Source organism: Ranitomeya variabilis, chromosome 6 (assembly GCF_051348905.1).
Source record: "Ranitomeya variabilis isolate aRanVar5 chromosome 6, aRanVar5.hap1, whole genome shotgun sequence".
NCBI lineage: Eukaryota > Metazoa > Chordata > Amphibia > Anura > Dendrobatidae > Ranitomeya > Ranitomeya variabilis.
This window is the reverse complement of record NC_135237.1, coordinates 191,582,256-191,604,070: the sequence shown is the minus strand read 5'-3', so window position 1 is coordinate 191,604,070 and position 21,815 is coordinate 191,582,256. Positions and strand designations below refer to the sequence as shown.

The 21,815-nt window shown below is 42.2% G+C and overlaps 1 protein-coding gene and 1 long non-coding RNA gene across 2 annotated transcripts in view; one reads left to right on the top strand and one right to left on the bottom strand.

Moving 5' to 3' along the window:
• Window positions 1-21,815, bottom strand: part of ITGA9 (integrin subunit alpha 9) — an 823,989-nt gene that overhangs the window by 116,839 nt on the left and 685,335 nt on the right. Inside the window, exons 21-23 of the mRNA XM_077269347.1 lie at window positions 15,437-15,526; window positions 9,366-9,474; window positions 6,472-6,579 (exon numbers count right to left, since the gene is read on the bottom strand). Of these exons, the coding sequence (XP_077125462.1) occupies window positions 6,472-6,579; window positions 9,366-9,474; window positions 15,437-15,526 (307 nt within the window). The remainder of the gene's footprint in view (window positions 1-6,471; window positions 6,580-9,365; window positions 9,475-15,436; window positions 15,527-21,815) is intronic.
• The window catches only part of LOC143782181 (uncharacterized), a 212,651-nt gene that overhangs the window by 3,762 nt on the left and 187,074 nt on the right, over window positions 1-21,815 (top strand). The window lies entirely within an intron of this gene.

Here is a 21,815-nt window from a genome sequence, read left to right as displayed (position 1 = left end):
ATCAGCGGGGCAGGGGGGAGATCTGCGGGGCAGGGTGGAGATCTGCAGGGCGATCAGCGGGGCAGGGGGGAGATCTGTGGGGCAGGGTGGAGATCTGCAGGGCGATCAGCAGGGCAGAGGGGACATGAGCGGGGCAGAGGGGACATCAGCGGAGCAGGGGAGGACATCAGCGGGGCAGAGGGGACAGCAGCGGGGCAGGGGAGGACATCAGCGGGGCAGGGGAGGACAGCAGCGGGGCAGAGGGGACAGCAGCGGGGCAGGGGAGGACAGCAGCGGGGACATCAGCGGGGCAGGGGGCGATCCACAGGGCAGGGGGGAAGATCAGGGGGGCAGGGGGGAGATCAGGGGGCGGGGGTGATCAGGGGGGCGATCAGTGGGGAAGATCAGGGGGGCAATCAGTGGGGAAGATAAGGGGGGCGATCAGTGGGGTGAACAGGGGGGCAATCAGGGGCGATCAGGAGGGGCGATCAGGGGGGAGATCAGTGGGGAAGATCAGAGGGGCAATCAGTAGGGAAGATCAGGGGGACGATCAGTGGGGGAAGATCAGTGAGGAAGATCAGTGGGGAAGATCAGGGGGGCTATCAGTAGGGAAGATCAGTGGGGGAAGATCAGGGGGGCGATCAGTGGGGAAGATTAGTGGGGAAGATCAGTGGGGCGATCAGTGGGGAAGATCAGTGGGGCGATCAGTGGGGAAGATCAGAGGGGAGATCAGTGGGGAAGATCAGGGGGGCGATCAGTGGGGAAGATCAGGGGGGCGATCAGTGGGGGGTGAACAGGGGGGCGATCAGGAGGGGCGATCAGGGGGGAGATCAGTGGGGAAGATCAGAGGGGCAATCAGTAGGGAAGATCAGGGGGACGATCAGTGGGGGAAGATCAGTGAGGAAGATCAGTGGGGAAGATCAGGGGGGCGATCAGTGGGGGAAGATCAGGGGGGCGATCAGTGGGGAAGATTAGTGGGGAAGATCAGTGGGGCGATCAGTGGGGAAGATCAGAGGGGAGATCAGTGGGGAAGATCAGGGGGGCGATCAGTGGGGAAGATCAGTGGGGCAATCGGTGGGGAAGATCAAGGGGGAGATCAATGGGGAAGATCAGGGGGGCGATCAGTGGGGAAGATCAGGGGGGCGATCAGTGGGGAAGATCAGGGGGGCGATCAGGGGAGCGATCAGCGGGGAAGATCAGGGGGGCGATCAGTGGGGAGGATCAGGGGGCGATCAGTGGGGGGTGAACAGGGGGGGCGATCAGTGGGGAAGATCAGGGGGTCGATCAGTGGGGAAGATCAGGGGAGCGATCAGTGGGGGAAGATCAGTGGGGAAGATCAGGGGGGCGATCAGTGGGGAAGATCAGTGGGGCGATCAGTGGGGAAGATCAGGGGGGAGATCAATGGGGAAGATCAGGGGGGCGATCAGTGGTGAAGATCAGGGGGCGATCAGTGGGGAAGATCAGGGGGGCGATCAGTGGGAAGATCAGTGGGGGCGATCAGTGGGGAAGATCAGGGGGGTGATCAGTGGGGAAGATAAGTGGGGCGATCAGTGGGGAAGATCAGGGGGGAGATCAATGGGGAAGATCAGGGGGGTGATCAGTGGGGAAGATCAGGGGGCGATCAGGGGGGCGATCAGTGGTGAAGATCAGGGGGGCGATCAGTGGGGAAGATCAGGGGGGCGATCAGTGGGGAAGATCAGTGGGGGCGATCAGTGCGGGCGATCAGTGGGGAAGATCAGGGGGGCAATCAGTGGGGAAGATCAGGGGGGCAATCAGGGGAATCACTGGGGCGGGGGCTGTCAGGTGCGATACAGCAGAAGGAGGAAATGGAGCCGGCAGCAGCAGGGGGGGGTGATCTCTGGGGCAGGGGGAGGGGGTGATCACCGGGCGGCAGGGGGAAGGGAGTGAAGGTCCGGGGGTGTGGAATCGCAAGCCAAGGGGGGAAAAGAAGCAGAGGGGAGTACCTGGCGGTTGCGGTGGCGGCGGTGGTGACGGCAGCGGCGGCGGTAACTGCAGCGGCGGCGGTGACTGCAGCGGCGGCGATCGCAGTATGTGGCAGGGCAGTATGCAGGCAGACCTCGCTGTTCAGCTTCCACGGAAGGCAGCCATGGTTTTCTCCACCCCTCCACATCTGAATGGAGAGCTAGCGTCACGTGGACGCTAGCTCCAATCAGATCTGGGGGGTGGTGACAAAGTGGTCACCAGGGCAATCGTAGCCAAGTGGGGGCTAAGCCACCCCCCCGGGCTAAAGTACAAGTCCCCATGTACCTGCAGGACGGGTGCAATTTCAGTTAACCCTTTCACCCGACTTGCAGGAACGCGATCCCGCCATGACGCATACCCTGCGTCACAGGTTGGATTGGCACCGACTTTCATGACGCAACGTACGTGTCATAGGTCAGGAAGGGGTTAATATGTGCAATTTTGATCCATGACTCAGATCAAAAATTACTCGATCTACGAAAAAATCCAGACATGTAAACAGAACCATACACTACAATTTGTATGTGAAGTGGGGATGTATGAATGACCCCTAAAGTTATGATATTTTCACACTTTAATTTTGTGTTTGGAACATTCATTATTCTTTAAAGTGAACCTGTCTTGTGGTTGTTGTCTGACCTTTATTTGCAGTTTTCAGTTAATGAGATTCTTTTTTGTAAAGACCACAATATAAACTGCACAAGCACAGTATTTAAAACAAGAGGCAGGACCCTGAAGGTTCAGTGACCTGTCATTTAAACCCAAAAGATTAATATGCGGCCAGAGCACCACATAAAGCCATGCACACAGGCCGCCCTGAAGCACAAGAATCTCATTAACTAAAAACTGCAAATACAGATTAAACAACAACCACAAGACGGATTTCATCAACCAAGGTATCATTTTAATCAGTGTAACAGCGCCAATCTGACACTGTGTGTACTTTACTGATAATGATCCTGATGACAGGTTCACTTCTAGACCAGGCTTAGTTGGGCTTTAATGACCAAGCCTTTTTTTCTTTTTGCTTTTTCTTCATTCTATTCCAAGAGCAATAATTTTTTAATTTTTTCTAAGTACGTAGCAGTATAGGGGCTTGTTATATCACGGTGAGTTGTATTTTTCCAAGTCACCTTTTTGGGGTACATATAATTTATACATTAACTTTTATTTACTCTTTAAGTGGGAATGGGGAAAAAACGGCAATGCCAGAATTACATGTTGTATTATAAACTGGAATGCTTATTGGATGAAGCAGATCAGGTGATTTGTATTTGTGTAATAAGGCAGGGTGAGGCCTAAGGATATCAGTATCCTTTATCATTGTGTGCAGAATTATTAGTAGCTAGTTTTTCTCAGGCAAAATGGGCCAATAAAGAGATTTAACGGACTCTGAAAAGTCAAAAATTGTTAAATGTCAATTTTTAACAATTGCTGCTACTGAAAAAAAGGCTGGCTATATAGGTCACTGATATTGAAAAAAAATATTAGAAATGTATTTTGTACATTTTGAGTTGTTTGGTCATTATTGTCACTTTAACAGATGAAACAAACAGCTGAGATAAGAAAATTTACTGTTTTTCATTTAGTTGCATAATAATTTTGCACACTGAAATGTTCTCTTAAGAAAGACAAAACTTTACTTTTTCTTTCTTAAGTATTTAGGTTTCAGGCTTATTAACATTTTGGATTAACTGACAGCACTGTAGTTGTTGAATAATAGAATTATTCATCAAAAATACAAATTGCCTAATAATTCTAACTAACTTAATAGACAATTAGGCAATGTGTTCTGACCTAGCCTTAAAGGGGTTTTCCAAAGAACAAAGCATATTTTTTAAATGCTCTCTTGTGTACTGTGCAATGACTGTGTTTGATCGTGCAGGAAAATGGTCTAATAATACTACAGATCATGTGCAGGGGAGGAAGCAAAAGAGAATACAGACAGGATGGCATGAGATTGTAGCTGATTCTTTCTGCAAGGTAAAACATTGTTTTTAAGCAGGCAGGAAAATGCTTTACCTAACAGAAACATTCGGCTGTGATCTCACACAGTCCTTTCTGTATCTTCTCTTTTGCTTCCTCCCCAGCTAGCTGTGTTATGTGCAGACCATAAATTTGAATGTTCCTTTAAGTAATTTCAAAGAAACTGCCTTTGGGGTGGTTTGGTCTCTCTGTGCGACTGCAGACAGCTGAGTTGTATTCCCTGTGCACTTGGGCAGTCATGTGACTGCATGTATGTGATTTACATGCTTGTGGTCACGTGCTGACTAGTCTCACTCCACTTCTCTGAAAGGAAAAGAGGTCTATTCGATATTCCCACTAGGGGAATACAGGGAAGACATGGTAATGTGCGCATTGCACACTGTAACAATTTGGCAGTCAGGAGAGTGACAATGGTACAATCTAACCAATCTAATCAATGGAACAGATTTGTTTGGACCCTTCTAGACTGCAAACTGATATTCAACACTCACAACTAAAGCCAGTGAGACTCTCTTTCTAAACAAGAAGAGCAAGGCAAAATTCAAGAAAGCTATTATATGCACATGCAAGATAATCCTAGAGGCCTTGCTTCCAAGGACTCTGCTGCTTGGTTGGCAAAAAGAAGTTTCCAAGATGGCCCTTGTTTTTCACTCACACCCACAAATGTCTAATTAAAAACTTGTGGACTGGTCTACAGTATCAGGAATAGGCACATTTTGCCAATAGCTTCTTCAGAGAAGAGGACTTGAACTGGAGCGCAACCTATTGAATGTTGCAATCCTAAAAGTCAATATCAACCCTTTAACGATCCTTGCCGCTTTACATACAAATATTTTGGGGTGTTTGCCCTCTCATCAGTGAAAAGCAAGAGATCTGTTCTGGCTACAAGATGAGGAAATGTTTCTCCTTGTAGACAGTGTTAAGCTCATGTTAGGAGACTTTTAGGCCATGTAATGCTCTTCTGAGAATTTGAATATGCAAATAGTCTGCAATAGGTGGCGCTAGAGTTTAAATCCTCTCCCTTTCTGAAGATGCTATTTGCATATTTAAAGCATAACCACCATTTCAATTTTTATTTCATAAATCAATAGTACACATGAAAAAAGCAACTTCATGGGTACCTATTGATTTATGGGAAAAAATTAAAACAACAGTTACAAATAAATTTCCCAGATTAGTACTGCTTATCCTATAAGTCTCCAAATGCAAACTTGGTAGGCTGTGGTTACACTTTTTAGCTAAAATTGGTCATAATTTAATTAGGAAACTCGCAGTGCATACGATATGTACAAAACGGTGATCCTACTGTACTTTCTCTGGTGTCTTAACTTAATCCTACTAGTGGGTTAAATGGAGATATGTCTGCTTAACTGTGGTCTTCTAAACACTTCAAGCTGTTTTAATCAATACAGATACACTCAGATTCCTTTCAGACATCTAAGCCTTTGGCTTCTTTCCCATAACTAATCCTTTGTTAAGAGATTTTCCAAGAGACCTTCTAATGCCTAAAAAGAGAGCACTAAGGCACATCAGAGCTATTCCTGCTTCCAGCGTAGCACATTTTACTATAGTTATTCTTGTACATTTGCTTCATTTCAAAACCAGTTGTCAAACTCAGCAGCAAAACACTTACAAAGAAACAGCAGGTAAATTGCATGCAGACGGATGATAGTGTTGAAAAACATCTCTCACAGGGCACATACAGCTTTAATAAAGAACATTAATAACCCAAATCACGATATATTACTGTTGATGCTTGTGCCATGAGTTTAAAATAAGGTATGAACACAGTATGGTATCCATTACATTCACATGAGTGCAGAAAGGATGGGCCCTGTTAGAGGGAATCTGTCAGCAGTTGTTGCCATTTAATCTGAAAGCAGCATGATGTAGGGGCAGAGACCCTGATTCCAGTGATGTATCACTTATGTAGTTGCTTCCTGTTTTAATAAAATCACCATTTTATGTACTACAGATCTCACAGTTATCTGACTGCTGAGGTCTTTATAGCCCTGCTTAATGGCATCTTTCTGTTTACATTGTGCATAGGTAGAAAGTTGCAAATCAGTGGTGTGGGCGGGGTCCTACAAAACTCATGATTATGGAAGACTACATAACAGGAGGTTTACTAGTCCTCTAGTGATAATCTCCAGCTGATAAAACATTGATTTAATCAAAAGTAGAGCAAGCAGCCCAGTAAGTGACAAATCACTGGAAACAGAGACTCTTTCACTATATTGTGCTGCTGTCAGATTAGGCTGCAATCTTCCTGGTGATAGATTCCCGCTGTTCCATTGGGATATTCAGGGGAGAAGCTTGACACACCTGTGATAGTTAAGGCATTTAGTAAGCTGTATAAGGAACCTTTCTAAGCACATTTTACCTGCAAGCACTTTTACTCGCCAGGTACATTTGGGTTATGATTTCAACATGTATCCTCAGCAACACTTGGCTGTTTTACACTCACTTTACAGAGTTCTGAGGACAGTTAATTACAAAATGATATTAAAACACTCCACTTACTATAACGTCTTGGATCAGGAACATCTCAGCTCCAGAAGCAGAAAGGTGATTAGGAAACAACATTTTGATGGATGATCCAGGCAAAGTACTAGGTCCAGCATTGTAAACCTGAAATCATAGACCATTTGCATATAAACACAAAAAAAAACCTCCAAAGGTTTTACACATAGACGTGTAATGTAGGAAACACAAATTAATGGATACGACAGAAGAAAATAGCTTCTTCTGCCACCAATAGCAGGCAAGTGTTTTAATTTTGGGCAATATTATTTTTGTAAGGTTACCAGTACCACTGAAAAACTAAATTGCTTTATTATTAAACCAAACGGCACTAACATATTCCTTATGGATAAACTGGATTACACAGGTTAAAGGTAATCCGGCAACCACAAGTCCTGAACACAATGAGTATTCGTGATAGAAGCTTACAAATACAATTGAACAGAGTTTCATTTCTGGAACAGAAACCCTGCTTTCTCCATTCTAAAAAGAATTATCCAGATGTTTTATGACTTCTCAAAAACAGAGTATTGTATTGCAGATGTACTGCCTAGAAGGGGGCATACGGCACATATGGTTGTGCCCATAGATAAGCTAAAACATATCCAAAAGCTTGACATTCCTGCCTAATAAAACAAAACAGATTCTGGTCATTTGTCATGAAACTTCAGGTAATTCATCCAACCTCCTGTTTATTATTATGTTGCGATAGAAATATGTTTAGGATGAGTAACCTAAAAGCTACAGTGCACGAAGAGTTAAAATTACAGTGCTTCACAGTATGCAGAAAGGTGCTCCATTCAAACTACTGTTCACTGCATTGTATATGTTATTAGGGACCCTCAATCTGAAGGTCGGCAAAGGTCCCAGTGATGGGTTCCCCCCTGAAGTCAGCTTGATGTTCTAAATCCTCCTATTCCTGGTCTTGTAGGATGGAGAGCAGTGGTTTGGGGTCCCAGAGATCAGACTCCCATCTATCCATTATTTATCATCTATGGAGTTGATAAGGGAAAAACATGTTATTGCCTAGAATGTCTCTTCAATGACATACACAATGTTTGTCCTTCCAGTCCTGGGCCAGCAGGATTATAAGGGTATGTAGTACTGGTGTGCACCACTGCTGTAGTACAGTCTACCTGCAGATGGTAACGTTATTCCCAATTTGAGTATTTTGTGTTTGTATTGATTTTTAGGAAACACCAACAGACAAAGTGAGTTAATCACTATTTCATTGCAATCATCATTTTTGTTGCATATTAATTTTCTTCCTAATTTAAGCAAGGAATTGTATACTAAACTACACTCATAAACATATATCTGGGACACTTTGCATTTGCTTCATTTTCTTTTCTTTGTTTTTAGATCTTTCTAGTTTTTTTTATAGCAGTTGTTTGGCGCCAGATTTATATTTTCCAGAGCAAACATATGTTACAATTTCTACATGTTCTTTCAGTGCTGGGGAATTCCTGTGGTCACTACCGTTTGGTAACAGAACATAAACATTGGACACAGTTCCGTGCATGTTCTCTAGTCCCAACTGATGCAGATATAACTGTTGTTATGTGTGCGTGTGTATACATATAGAGACAGGGGTTATCTTTATTACATTGCAAAAAAAACCCTCAACATACATCATGGTCCATATACAAACCATGAAAATGACCTCCGGCCCCATTCTTAAGCCTGATTTTTGTGTATGTTTGCTGTTTTTTTAGCGGAGAGCACACAAACCTATTATAGCCCATGGGGGCGTTTACACAGCTTGTTTAGCTGACTTGTCAGAGTTTAGTCTGATGTGTGGTCCAAACTCGTACATTTCTATGATTTGGTCTATAACTTGAACTGTATATTACGAATAGAACTCAACACTTGTTCTCTTGACTCTATTCCATTCCGGCTCCTCTCCAAACTCCCCACCCTGTATAACCTAACCCTAAGCCATCTCTCAAACCTATTATTAACCTCTGGTGTCTGCCCTTCTACTTCCAAACATGAAACAAACACACCTATCCAGAAGAAGCCATCCATCGCCCCATATTGCTACTCTCCCCTTTGCCTCCAAACTCCTCAAACAGCATGTCCACATTGAACTTAGCTCCCACCTCTGAAACAATTCGCTCTTCAACAACCAACAATCTGGCTTCTGTCCTCATCACCTCACTGAAACTGCTCTAACCAAAATTACTAACAACTTACTGCTGAAGCTAACAGACAATTTCCAACACTCCTCCTTGAAGACCTGTGTCTTCGACACACTCAACCAATCTGTCCTACTACAGATCCTCTCTTCTCTCAGCATCAAAGACCCAGTTCATACTGTATGTAGTGGGCCATGTGTGGACTCTTATGTTATAATAATGTATGTAAAGAGCTGTGGAATTAATGACACTATATAAATGAGTAAAATAAATAAATATAGGAGGCTGTATGTGGGCTCATACACATATAGGGGGGCTGTGTGTGAGCTCATATGCTATAAAGGGGATGTCAGCATACTTACCGTAATTAAAAAAAATACTAAATAAATAATAATAATGGATAGGTGCCATGTGTTACTTCCACGGGCTAGCCATTAAAAAACATAATCATGTGAATTCAGTCTCAGGATGAAATCAGATGTAATTGGCAAAACATATGCTAGGTGGGCATGCTATGGCAGTGCGTGTACAGTACCACCTGTTTCGTCCATAGTGCTCTTGTGAAATCTGACAACACAGGCAATCCTCACATATGATAAACTCTCACTGCCAATTTCAAACTAATGTGCATATGTCTGGATGAGCAGGAGAAACAAATGATCACAAGTATGTGCAGCTAAACTGATCATGAATTACTTACTATACTCTTTTAATTATGTTTGTCGAAAATATTACTAAATACATAGTAAAGCTGACCTGTAATGTGAAATTAAGAGGCTGAAAGTGACATTCCAAATCCCGGAGTATAATGAAATGCGAACCATCCACTGTATCGCCGTACACAAAGGAGGAAGGGGAGACGGTTCTGAATAGAAGAATAAAACATACAAGTAAGAATCTGCTTTGTGCTGGGGCCCGTAATTACTACTACATGTATGGCTTATAAGAAAGGATCTGCAGGGCGCTCGTAACGTCTGTTTTCTACGAACTAACAATTCTAGCGCATCTTTTCCTGGAAGCCGGCACTGTGCCAATCCTCTGTTACTACTCAGAGAAATTCATCAATAAATTGACTTGAGTGTTACAAGTTGGAAGGGGTGTCGCCACACAGTCTGATATTATCCAATCAGTGCTGCTAATATCAAACTGCAGTAACACACACCCTTGATTATGGGAATTCTATAATAACCAGTAATCAATTTATTCATAAATTACCAGGAGAAATAACTGAATATTGACACATTGCAGAGTTAAACAATGTGCTGCAAAAATGTTATTTCAAAGGAAATACAAAAACGGTATGTAGTAAAACAGACAAGTCAGGAGATATGACAGGGGTACTTTGTGTGCATCTATATCACAAAGACAGTGGTACACGGCATTCTGCTGCAAATTCAACCTTTATAGCTCAGATCACATATTTATTGTTCTATAAGATGTGACTGTGATATTTAGTCAAAATTGGAAATACATTAATTTATATGCTTTGGCATTTCATTGCACACAAAATGAAGATGATATACATTCATGGCCAAAAGTATTGGCACTCTTGAAATTGTTCCAGAAAATGAATATTTCTCCCAGAAAAATGATTTAAATTACACTCATTTTGTTCTTCACATTTATTTCCTTTGTTTGTATTGGAACAAAAAAAAAACTGAGAAAAAAGGGCACATTGCACATAATTTCACACTAAACCCCAAAAATGGTCCGGATATGTGATATTTGTTCAACCTCACCAGTGGCAAGTAACAGGTATGAACAATAAAAAAAAATCACACCTGAAGCCAGATAAAAAGGGGAAAAGTTGGCTCATTCTTTGCATTGTGTGTCTGTGTGTGTCACACTAAACATGGAGAACAAAAAGAGGAAAAGAGAACTGTCTGAGGACTTGAGAACCAAAATTGTTGAAATATAGCTACAGTCTCAGGCTGTGTGCACACGTAGCAGATTTTACACGTTTTTTTCACGGTTTTTCGCTATAAAAACATGAAAAAAACGCTCACGTTAAGCATCCTATTTAATAGAATGCAATCCGCATTTTTTATGCACATGCTGCGTTGTTTTCCTGAGCGGAATCGCATTCCAGAAAAAAAAAAGCATGTTCATTAAATTTGCGGAATCACGGGGATTCCGCACACCTAGGAATGCATTGATCTGCTTACTTCCCGCATGGGTCTATGCCCACCATGCGTGAAGTAAGCAGATCATGTGCGGTTGGTACCCAGGGTGGAGGAGAGGAGACTCTCCTCCACAGACTGGGCACCATATAATTGTTAAAAAAAAAGAATTAAAATAAAAAATAGTGATATACTCACCTTCTGATGGCCCCGGAGTCTTCCCTCCTCTCAACGGTCAACGCGGCCGCTTCCGTTCCCATGGATGCTTTGTGTGAAGGACCTGCGTTGACGTCGCGGACGTCGCGGTCACGTGACCGTGACATCATCGCAGGTCCTGCACACAAAGCATCTATAGGAACGGAAGCCGCTGAGGAGATCGGCTGCCTTCGGAAGGTGAGAATAACCATTTTTTAAAATTATTTTTAACATTATATCTTTTACTATTCATGCTGCATAGGCAGCATCAATAGTAAAAAGTTGGTCACACTTGTCAAACACTATGTTTGACAAGTGTGACCAACCTGTCAATCAGTTTTCCAAGCGATGCTACAGATCGCTTGGAAAACGCTAGCATTCTGCAAGCTAATTATGCTTGCAAAACGCTAGTTTTTAGTAGGAATATGCATGCCAATTCTGCATGCGATATACCTGCGGCAGGAGTTGCAGAATTTCAGCGGATATTTCCGTGGAAATTCTGCGACGTGTGCACTTAACCTCAAGGTTATAAGTCCATCTCCAGAGATTTCGATGTACACATAATCAAGAAGTTTACAACCCATGACACTGCAGCTAATCTCCTTGAAGACCTAGGAGGACCCTACTGCTGACACAGAGACACAAAATGCTAGACTGCAGTGTGCTAAAATTTATGTGAGGAAGTTAAAATCCTTCTTAGACCGCATCTTGTGGACAGATGAGACCAAAATAGAGCTTTTTGGTAAAGCACATCATTCTACTGTTTACAGTACCTACAATCATATATGGTGGTGCTTCAAAGGTGTTTTAGGGTTGTTTTACTGCCTCTGGTACTGGGTGCCTTGACTGTGTCATCATGATCATCATCATGCATCATGAAATCTGAAGATAACCAAAGAATTTTGGGTTGCAATGTAGTGCCGAGTGTCAGAAAGCTGGTTTTGCTGATAGTTATAGGAAGTGTTTGATTCCAGTTATTTATTCCAAAGGCTGTGCAACCAAATATTACATTGAGGGTGCTAACAATTTTGTGTCGCACATTCTTGGGGTTTTGTGTGAAATTATGTCTAATTTGCCTTTTTTTCTCAGCTTTTTGTATTGTTCCAATACACATAAAGGAAATGAAAAAGGAAATAAACATGTGTATAACAAATTGTGTAATTGTAGTAATTTTCTGGAAGAAATGCTTCATTTTCTGTAAAGGGTGCATTTTAGCCATGATGACTATATGAACACAACAGCATGGAATCATGGCTTATTCAGAAATATTCTTTTTACTGTGTGTACCAATCTTTAATTCTCTGCAAACCGAAATAGTACATAAAAAAATCATACATCTGTCTTGTGATGACAACTATGTGCACAGAAGAAAATGAATAGATGAGCGGTTCTGCATTTACATTCCGCAACATTGAAATGGCAACACTGAGATGAAAATTCACAATGTTATAAAAATTGCAGAATTAATAAACATGTTAATAATATGCAAATGATGAAATAATGAAAACTAAATTGTCAAAATATCTCAAATTATTCATTATTGAGTGTAACAGAGCCACATGGAGAAATGCTCGCACTTACACATCTTGGTGTTACACCGGCCTTCTATGCGCTGCCCTACTCATGGTGTGTTCCTCTGCTCCACCCCTTACCTGACCATCGCTCTGAGTTGCCTTTTACTGGTTGTGAGCCATAGGGAGGCACGGCCGAACTCTGCAGAAATTTGTATCCACTCTGTCCTGCAGAGATTTGCTTCCCCAGCCTATCACTTGCTTGCAGGTGATATATCAGGTGACTCCACCCTTCATTCCTTGCCTGAAAGCTGGTTCCTAGCCTACTAACACCTTGTTTAAGCATATCTCCATATTTTGTCTCTAGTTATCGACCCAGCCTGTATACCTGCTCTGCTTGACTTCTCCATCCCTGACTTTTTTTCTGAACCCCTGCTGCCTGCCCTGACCTCGGACCTTCTGACTATGCTTTTATCTCAACCTCCTGTATCTTGTACCCGTGCCTTTGACACTCTGGTCAATTGCTGAAGTCCTGGGGATTGCTCTAGAGTAGTACCTCAAGTTTCCCGGCAGCCCAAGCTTCCTCACCATAACAGGCCCTAGTAGAGACCCGGTATAAACTTAGTCACGCCCCTCCAGGGTAAGCCCAGTACATGGTGCAGTGGGTCCACACCCACCAGTGTTACACTTGGCTGCTATCAATAAACTTATTGATGGCTTTCTGAGGATTGATCTACCACAATGAATGCACTTGGGCATGCAAATTGTCAAGATCCACTGCTGGCAGATCCCTTTGTAATTGCTGACCAGTGATGCCCATTTCTCCAAATTATGCCATGAGCCATTTTTCCAGACAAATGTCTAACATTCCTCCAACACCCATTAAGTAAGTGTGTTGCTCATACTCGATGCTGAATAAATTGAGATGTTTTAAAACTTGTTTTTTTTATTATTAACATATCATTAACATGTCTTTCCGTCCTGACATTTCCAAAATTCCATGACTTTCTTCTTGGTGCTACAATTTTACTACTGAAGAGTGTTTTAGAGAGGAATTTGTTGCCGTTTTTAAATACTTTTTAATATTTGGATTATTAGTCTGTGCATAGCTTATATAATTCATAAACAAAGAGCAAACCGAATTTGAACCCATGTAAATTAAAATCACTATTTTATTGAGAATCAAATATAAAATTGGTGTAGGTGGGAACAAAAACACAGGGAAGAGGGACACATGCAACTGAGGACCAGCTGGACATAAATTAAAGGGAATCTGTCACCCCAAAATTGGCCTAAAAACCAAGCCCACCAGCATCAGGGGCTTATCTACAGCATTCTGTAATGCTGTAGATAAGCCCCCGATGTAACCTGAAAGATAAGAAATAAAGGTTATATTATACTCACCCTGGGGCGGTCCCGCTGCGGTCCGATTCGGGGCCTCCCATCTTCTTACGATGACGTCCTCTTCTTGTCTTCCTGTCATGGCTCCTGCGCCGGCGTACTTTGTCTGCCCTGTTGAGGGCAGAGCAAAGTACTGCAGTGCGCAGGCGCCGGGCCTCTCTGACCTTTCCCGGCGCCTGCGCCTGGTAGCAACAACATTGCATGTACAAATGAGTATATATTGCTGCCAAAAAATAAATTACAGAAAGAATAAATAAATATCAAATAGGTACAACTGCGGCACAATCACCAGACATGTATACAATATAAGCCTCATAAAAACAGGTAAAAGGTGATAAAAAAAGGTGGCAAAATATCACAATGAAGTAAATCTAGGTAGGAAGGTAACTATATACCACAATAAAGTGCCCATAGGCGCGTTGGGGTGGACGCATCCTCTGGACTGCTTGTTACTCATCACCCATTTTACAGGTACTCCATGACTTCAGTGAATGGCAGTATTTTGATAATTGTATCACCTCTACTTTGAGATTGTGTGTGCACACTATGTGATCATTTATATTCCTAGTAGTACTGTCTCACATGCACGGGCACTTTATTGTGGTATATAGTTACTTTCCTAACTAGATTTATTTCATTGTGATATTTTGCCACCTTTTTTATCACCTTTTACCTGTTTTTATGGGGCTTATATTGTATACATGTCTGGTGATTCTGCCAAAATTGTACCTTTTTGACATTTATTTATTCTTTCAGTAATGTATTTTATGGCAGCAATACATACTCATTTGTACATGCAATGTTGTTGCTACCATATTATTAATTTATTTCCAGCTGGTCCTCAGTTGCATGCGTCCCTCTTCCCTGTGTTTTTGTTCCCACCTGCACCAATTTTACAATGATTCTCAATAAAATAGTGATTTTAATTTACATGGGTTCAAATTCAGTTTGCTCTTTGTTTATGAATTATTATTACTGATATGACCCATTATATATCCGCACACATATAATAGTTGGAATTTGTCTACTATTCTTTTACACTTTATATCAAATACTATAATCAATTTTTTTGTGTTCGTTGTTTTTGAGAATTTTGTGACTTATAGTTTATATAATGTACAAAAGGTGTCATGCTGCTGGATTATAGTCACACTACAAAATATACCGGACACCCCCTCATCCCAGCCTGCAGCAACAGTACCGGTAGGGTATATCCGCATTATAAGACGCACCCCCATTTCCCCCCAAAATTTTGGAGAAAAAAAGTGTGTCTTATAATCCAAAAAATACGGTATGTAGCAGCTTGAAAAAGCTGACCTTGGGGCTTTCCTGCTATTACTACTTTTGTGATACTTCGTATCACATTAAATGTTAAACAGTCTTATTAACACTAAATAAATAGAAGTCTTTTATTCTTATAGGAAAGAGTTGTGAGCTCGCCATCAAACATTAATATATCCTGTTTTTACAGCCTGAGAACTGAGGCTAGATGAAAGCTGGTACTGGAAAGTTTCACATATAAACATGAAAAAAATGTGATTTTCCATTGGGGTGAAAACTGTACACTTCCCTTCAGTAGTGATGGCCAGTTGTCGCTTACCCTGTTACAGACAAGTCCACTTCATGCTTTAGGGGCACGGCCAGAATCAGGGTGTTGTCATGTAAAGATTCTGCTCGTTCATTGTTTCCACTGGGCAGGGGGTGGGAAGATACAATAAAACAAATATTTAAAGTCACTACTGGATGTATTTTTTCATGTCATGAAGAATCACATATATAACTAGTTTCATAAAAATCTGTAAGATACTGAATGACAAACCACAGGGAAGAAAGAATACTGCAGAGGGGCTTTCTTACATGCACTGTCACGCCTAAAAGTGTAGATTACAGTTTAATAAGAATACATCATTTTAGTAAATGTATTAGGCCGCCGTCACACATGCGAGTTTTACGGACGTAAGAGCGCAGAAACTACGTGCGTAAAACTCGCATAACATACGGCACAATGATTCTCAATGGGTCTAGTCCTATCAGCCGTATATTACGGATCCGTAATATACGGCATTCTACGGCCGTACAAAATCGCAGCATGCTGCGTTTGTCAGCGTATTGCGCAAAAAAATCGCCAATTAAAGTCTATGGGGGCGAGAAAAATACGGATTCCACACGGACCAGCAGTGTGACTTGCGAGAAATACGCAGCGGTGTTAGTGAAAAGTCGGTAATTCAATTGCCGGCTTTTCATTTCTCCTGCCTAAACCCGACAGGATATGAGACATGGTTTACATACAGTAAACCATCTCATATCCCCTTTTTTTTGCATATTCCACACTACTAATGTTAGTAGTGTGTATGTGCAAAATATCAGCGCTGTAGCTGCTAAAATAAAGGGTTAAATGGCGGAAAAAATTGGCGTGGGCTCCCGCACAATTTTCTCCGCCAGAGTGGTAAAGCCAGTGACTAACGGCAGATATTAATAGCCAGGAGAGGGTCCATGGTTATTGGCCCCCCCCCGTGGCTAAAAACATCTGCCCCCAGCCACCCCAGAAAAGGCACATCTGGAAGATGCGCCTGTTCTGGCACTTGGCCACTCTCTTCCCATTCCCGTGTAGCGGTGGGATATGGGGTAATGAAGGGTTAATGCCACCTTGCTATTGTAAGGTGACATTAAGCCAGATTAATAATGGAGAGGCGTCAATTATGACACCTATCCATTATTAATCCAATTGTTTGAAAGGGTTAAAAAACACACACACACACACACACATGATTTAAAAGTATTTTAATGAAATAAACACAGCGGTTGTTTTAATATTTTATTGCTCTCTCAATCCATTTGCAGACCCTCGTTTGGCAAAACAATAAACCCACAATATACATACCCTCAGATGAACCGTCACGTCCCACGAGGTAATCCATCTGAAGGGGTTAAAATAATTTACAAGCAGGAGCCCTGCAAATGCAGCTTTGCTCGTGCTTGTAATTCCCCGGCGAATGAAGGAAATGTAGGTCATTGACCTACATTTCCTTCAGTCGCGGTGATGCGCCCCTGCTGGATGTTCTCATGAACTGCAGCCTGGGAACTTTTTCCTATTCTCCAGGTCATATGAGGACATCCACCAGGGGGCGCATCACCGCGACTGAAGGAAATGTAGGTCAATGACCTACATTTCCTTCATTCGCCGGGGAATTACAAGCACGAGCACAGCTGCATTTGCAGGGCTCCTGCTTGTAAATTATTTTAACCCCTTCAGATGGATTACCTCGTGGGACGTGACGGGTCAGCAGAAGGTATGTATATTGTGGGTTTATTGTTTTGCCAAGCGAGGGTCTGCAAATGGATTGAGAGAGCAATAAAATATTAAAACAACCGCTGTGTTTATTTCATTAAAATACTTTTAAATCATGTGTGTGTGTGTTTTTTAACCCTTTCAAACAATTGGATTAATAATGGATAGGTGTCATAATTGACGCCTCTCCATTATTAATCTGACTTAATGTCACCTTACAATAGCAAGGTGGCATTAACCCTTCATTACCCCATATCCCACCGCTACACGGGAATGGGAAGAGAGTGGCCAAGTGCCAGAATAGGCGCATCTTCCAGATGTGCCTTTTCTGGGGTGGCTGGGGGCAGATGTTTTTAGCCACGGGGGGGCCAATAACCATGGACCCTCTCCTGGCTATTAATATCTGCCGTCAGTCACTGGCTTTACCACTCTGGCGGAGAAAATTGCGCGGGAGCCCACGCCAATTTTTTCCGCCATTTAACCCTTTATTTTAGCAGCTACAGCGCCCAAATTTTGCATACACACACTACTAACATTAGTAGTGTGGAATATGCAAAAAAATGGGGATATGAGATGGTGTACTGTATGTAAACCATGTCTCATATCCTGTCGGGTTTGGGAAGGAGAAATGAAAAGCCGGCAATTGAATTACCGGCTTTTCACAGATATCGCGCTGTAGTAAATATAAATACAGACTATATATATATATATATGTGTCTCAATGACATATATATATATATATATATATATATATATATATATATATATATATATATATATATATACACTGTATATATGTTTTCCTGAACATTTGAGCACATAAATCCATTAGATGTCGGTTTTGCAAGCCTGCGAGAAAATATCGCAGTACGGATGCCATACGGATTACATACGGAGGATGCCATGCGCAAAATACGCTGACACACCCTGCCTATGGATCACTATTTTGGGAACATTTCTCCGTATTACGGCCGTATTACAGCCGTAAAATACGGACCGTATTGTCTTACGCCGAGTGTGACGCCGGCCTTAAACTGTACCTGTGATTATCATAAAGATTTGACATCGAGACATCCTCATAAGTGTGGACTTGGGATCTTTCCTAATGTCATTAACCCCTTAACAACCAGGGGTATTTTTGGTTTTGCATTTTAATTTTTCGCTCCCCTCCTTCCCAGAGCCATAACTTTTTTATTTTTCTGTCAATATGGCCATGTGAGGGCTTATTTTTTTGTGGGACGAGTTGTGCTTTTGAACAACACCATTGGTTTTACCATATTGCGTAATAGAAAACGGGAAAAAAATTCCAAATGCAGTGAAATTGCAAAAAAAGTGCAATCCCACACTTGTTTTTTATTTGGCTTTTTTTTACTGGGTTCACTAAACACTAAAACTGACCTGCCGTTATGATTCTCCAGATAATTACGAGTTCATAGACACCAAACATGTCTAGGTTATTTTTTATCTAAGTGGTGAAAAAAAATTCCAAAGTTTTTTTTAAAAAAGTTGTCATTTTCTAAGACCCGTAGCATCTCCATTTTTTGTGATCTGGGGTTGTGTGAGGGTTTATTTTTGTGTGCCGAGCTGAAGTTTTTATTGATACCATTTTGGCGCAGATACGTTCTTTTGATTGCCCGTTATTGCATCTTATTGCAATGTTGCAGCAACCAAAAAAATTATTCTGGGGTTTCGATTTTTTTTCTCGCCACGCCATTTACTGATTGGATTAATTATTTTTATATATTGGTAGACCGGATGATTCTGAATGTGGTGATACCAAATATCCTTCCTCTAGTGTTAGGGTCGTAACCGACCCGTTTTAGGTTTTAAATGCATACAAATTCTACATACATTTGTTTATTGCATCAAGACTTTTGACTTTTTCAGGAACTTATTTGAAAACAAAATACAATAAAATAAAACTATTTTACTAAATTGTAAAATGCTCTTATTAAAATTATAACATTTGTGTTGTTGGGGTCAATTTCGACCCAGGTCTAATATAAGAGTAAAAAAACAATAATAAGTACCAAAACTGAACTCATAAACACAATATAAACCAATAGCCCACAGCCAGCTCTACCTCCAACAACTTGAGTTAGGCCGGGGTCACACTAGACCGTAATACGGACGAGTGCTATGCGATAAAAAATCGCATAGCACTCGGCCCAATGTTAATCTATGGTGCAGCTCCCATCATCCTATATTTTCTCCGCCGTATTCAGGATCCGAGTAAAATTGCAGCATGCTGCGATTGTCAGCGTATCTCGGCCGAGACTCGCCAATGCAAGTCTATGGGTGCGAGAAAAAATCGGATTACACACGGACCATGCGTGTGCATTGCGAGAAATACGCAGCGGTGTTAGAGAAAAGCCAGTAATTCAATTGCCGGCTTTTCATTTCTCCTTCACAAACCCGACAGGATATGAGACATGGTTTACATACAGTAAACCATCTCATATCCCTTTTTTTTTGCATATTCCACACTACTAATGTTAGTAGTGTGTATGTGCAAAATTTTGGTGCTGTAGCTTGTAAAATAAAGGGTTAAATGGCGGAAAAAATTGGCGTGGGCTCCCGCGCAATTTTCTCCGCCAGAGTGGTAAAGCCAGTGACTGAGGGCAGATATTAATAGCCTAGAGAGGGTCCATAGTTATTGCCCCCCCCCCCCTGGCTACAAGCATCTGCCTCCAGCCACCCCAGAAAAGGCACATCTGGAAGATGCGCCTATTCTGGCACTTGGCCACTTTCTTCCCACTCCCGTGTAGCGGTGGGATATGGGGTAATGAAGGGTTAATGTCACCTTGCTATTGTAAGGTGACATTAAGCCAGATTAATAATGGAGAGGCGTCAATTATGACACCTATCCATTATTAATCCAATAGTACGAAATAGTAAAAAAAAAACACACATTATTTAAAAGTATTTTAATGAAATAAAGACACAGGGTGTTGTAATATTTTATTAGACTCTTAATCCAACTGAAGACCCTTGTCACCTGAAACAAAGTTTCAAAGAAACAAACAACAATATTCCTTACCTTCCGTCGTTCTGTCCCACGTTGTAAATCCATCTGAAAGGGTTAACTAATTTTACAAGCAGAAGCCTGTTAATGCAGCCGCTTCTGCCTGTAAAAACCCGGGGAATGAATGGGAAGCAGGGTGACCTGTAGTTACCTTGAGTCGCGGTGAGGCGCCCCCTGCTGGATGTCCTCATATGAACTCGAGCGTGGGAAAAATTCCAAGGCTCCAGTTTATGAGGACATCCAGCAGGGGGCGCCTCACCGCGACTCAAGGTAACTACAGGTCACCCTGCTTCCCATTAATTCCCTGGGTTTTTACAGGCAGAAGCGGCTGCATTAACAGGCTTCTGCTTGTAAAATTAGTTAACCCTTTCAGATGGATTTACAACGTGGGACAGAACGACGGAAGGTATGGAATATTGTTGTTTGTTTTTTTAAACTTTGTTTCAGGTGACAAGGGTCTTCAGGAGGATTAAGAGTCTAATAAAATATTACAACACCCTGTGTCTTTATTTCATTAAAATACTTTTAAATAATGTGTGTGTGTGCTTTTTTAACTATTTCGTACTATTGGATTAATAATGCATAGGTGTCATAATTGACGCCTCTCCATTATTAATCTGGCTTAATGTCACCTTACAATAGCAAGGTGACATTAACCCTTCATTACCCCACATCCCACCGCTACATGGGAGTGGGAAGAAAGTGGCCAAGTGCCAGAATAGGCGCATCTTCCAGATGTGCTTTTTCTGGGGTGGCTGGGGGCAGATGTTTGTAGCCAGGGGGGCCAATAACCATGGACCCTCTCTAGGCTATTAATATCACTGGCTTTATCACTCTGGCGGAGAAAATTGCGCGGGAGCCCACGCCAATTTTTTCTGCCATTTAACCCTTTATTTTACAAGCTATAGCGCCAAAATTTTGCACATACACACTACTAACATTAGTAGTGTGGAATATACAAAAAAAAGGGATATGAGATGGTTTACTGTATGTAAACCATGTCTCATATCATCATGTCGGGTTTCGGAAGGAGAAATGAAAAGCCGACAATTGAATTACCGGCTTTTCACATATCTCGCGCTGAATTAAATATAAATGCAGTATATATATACACCGTATTTTCCGGCGTATAAGACGACTTTTTAACCCCTAAAAATTGTCCCAAAAGTCGGGGGTCATCTTATACGCCGGGTACGGCGTGTGCAGGGAGCGATCCTGGATGTTCCCAGGGTCTGAAGGAGAGGAAACTCTCCTTCAGGCCCTGGGATCCATATTCATGTAAAAAATAAAGAATAAAAATAAAAAATATGGATATACTCACCCCTCCGAGAAGCCTGGCTGTCACCGCTGCAAGCGTCTGCCTCCTTTCCTAAGAATTGCAGAGCGTGAAAGACCTTCGATGACGTTACGGTCAGGTGGTCGACCGGTCACATGAGCGGTCACGGACCAATCACAAGACCGTGACGTCATCGAAGGTCCTTCACGCTCTGCAATTCTTAGGAACGGAGGCAGACGCTTGCAGCGGTGACAGCCAGGCTTCTCGGAGGGTGAGTATATCCATATTTTTTTATTTTTATTATTTATTTTTTACATGAATATGGATCCCAGGGCCTGAAGGAGAGTTTCCTCTCCTTCAGACCCTGGGAACCACACGCCGTATAAGAT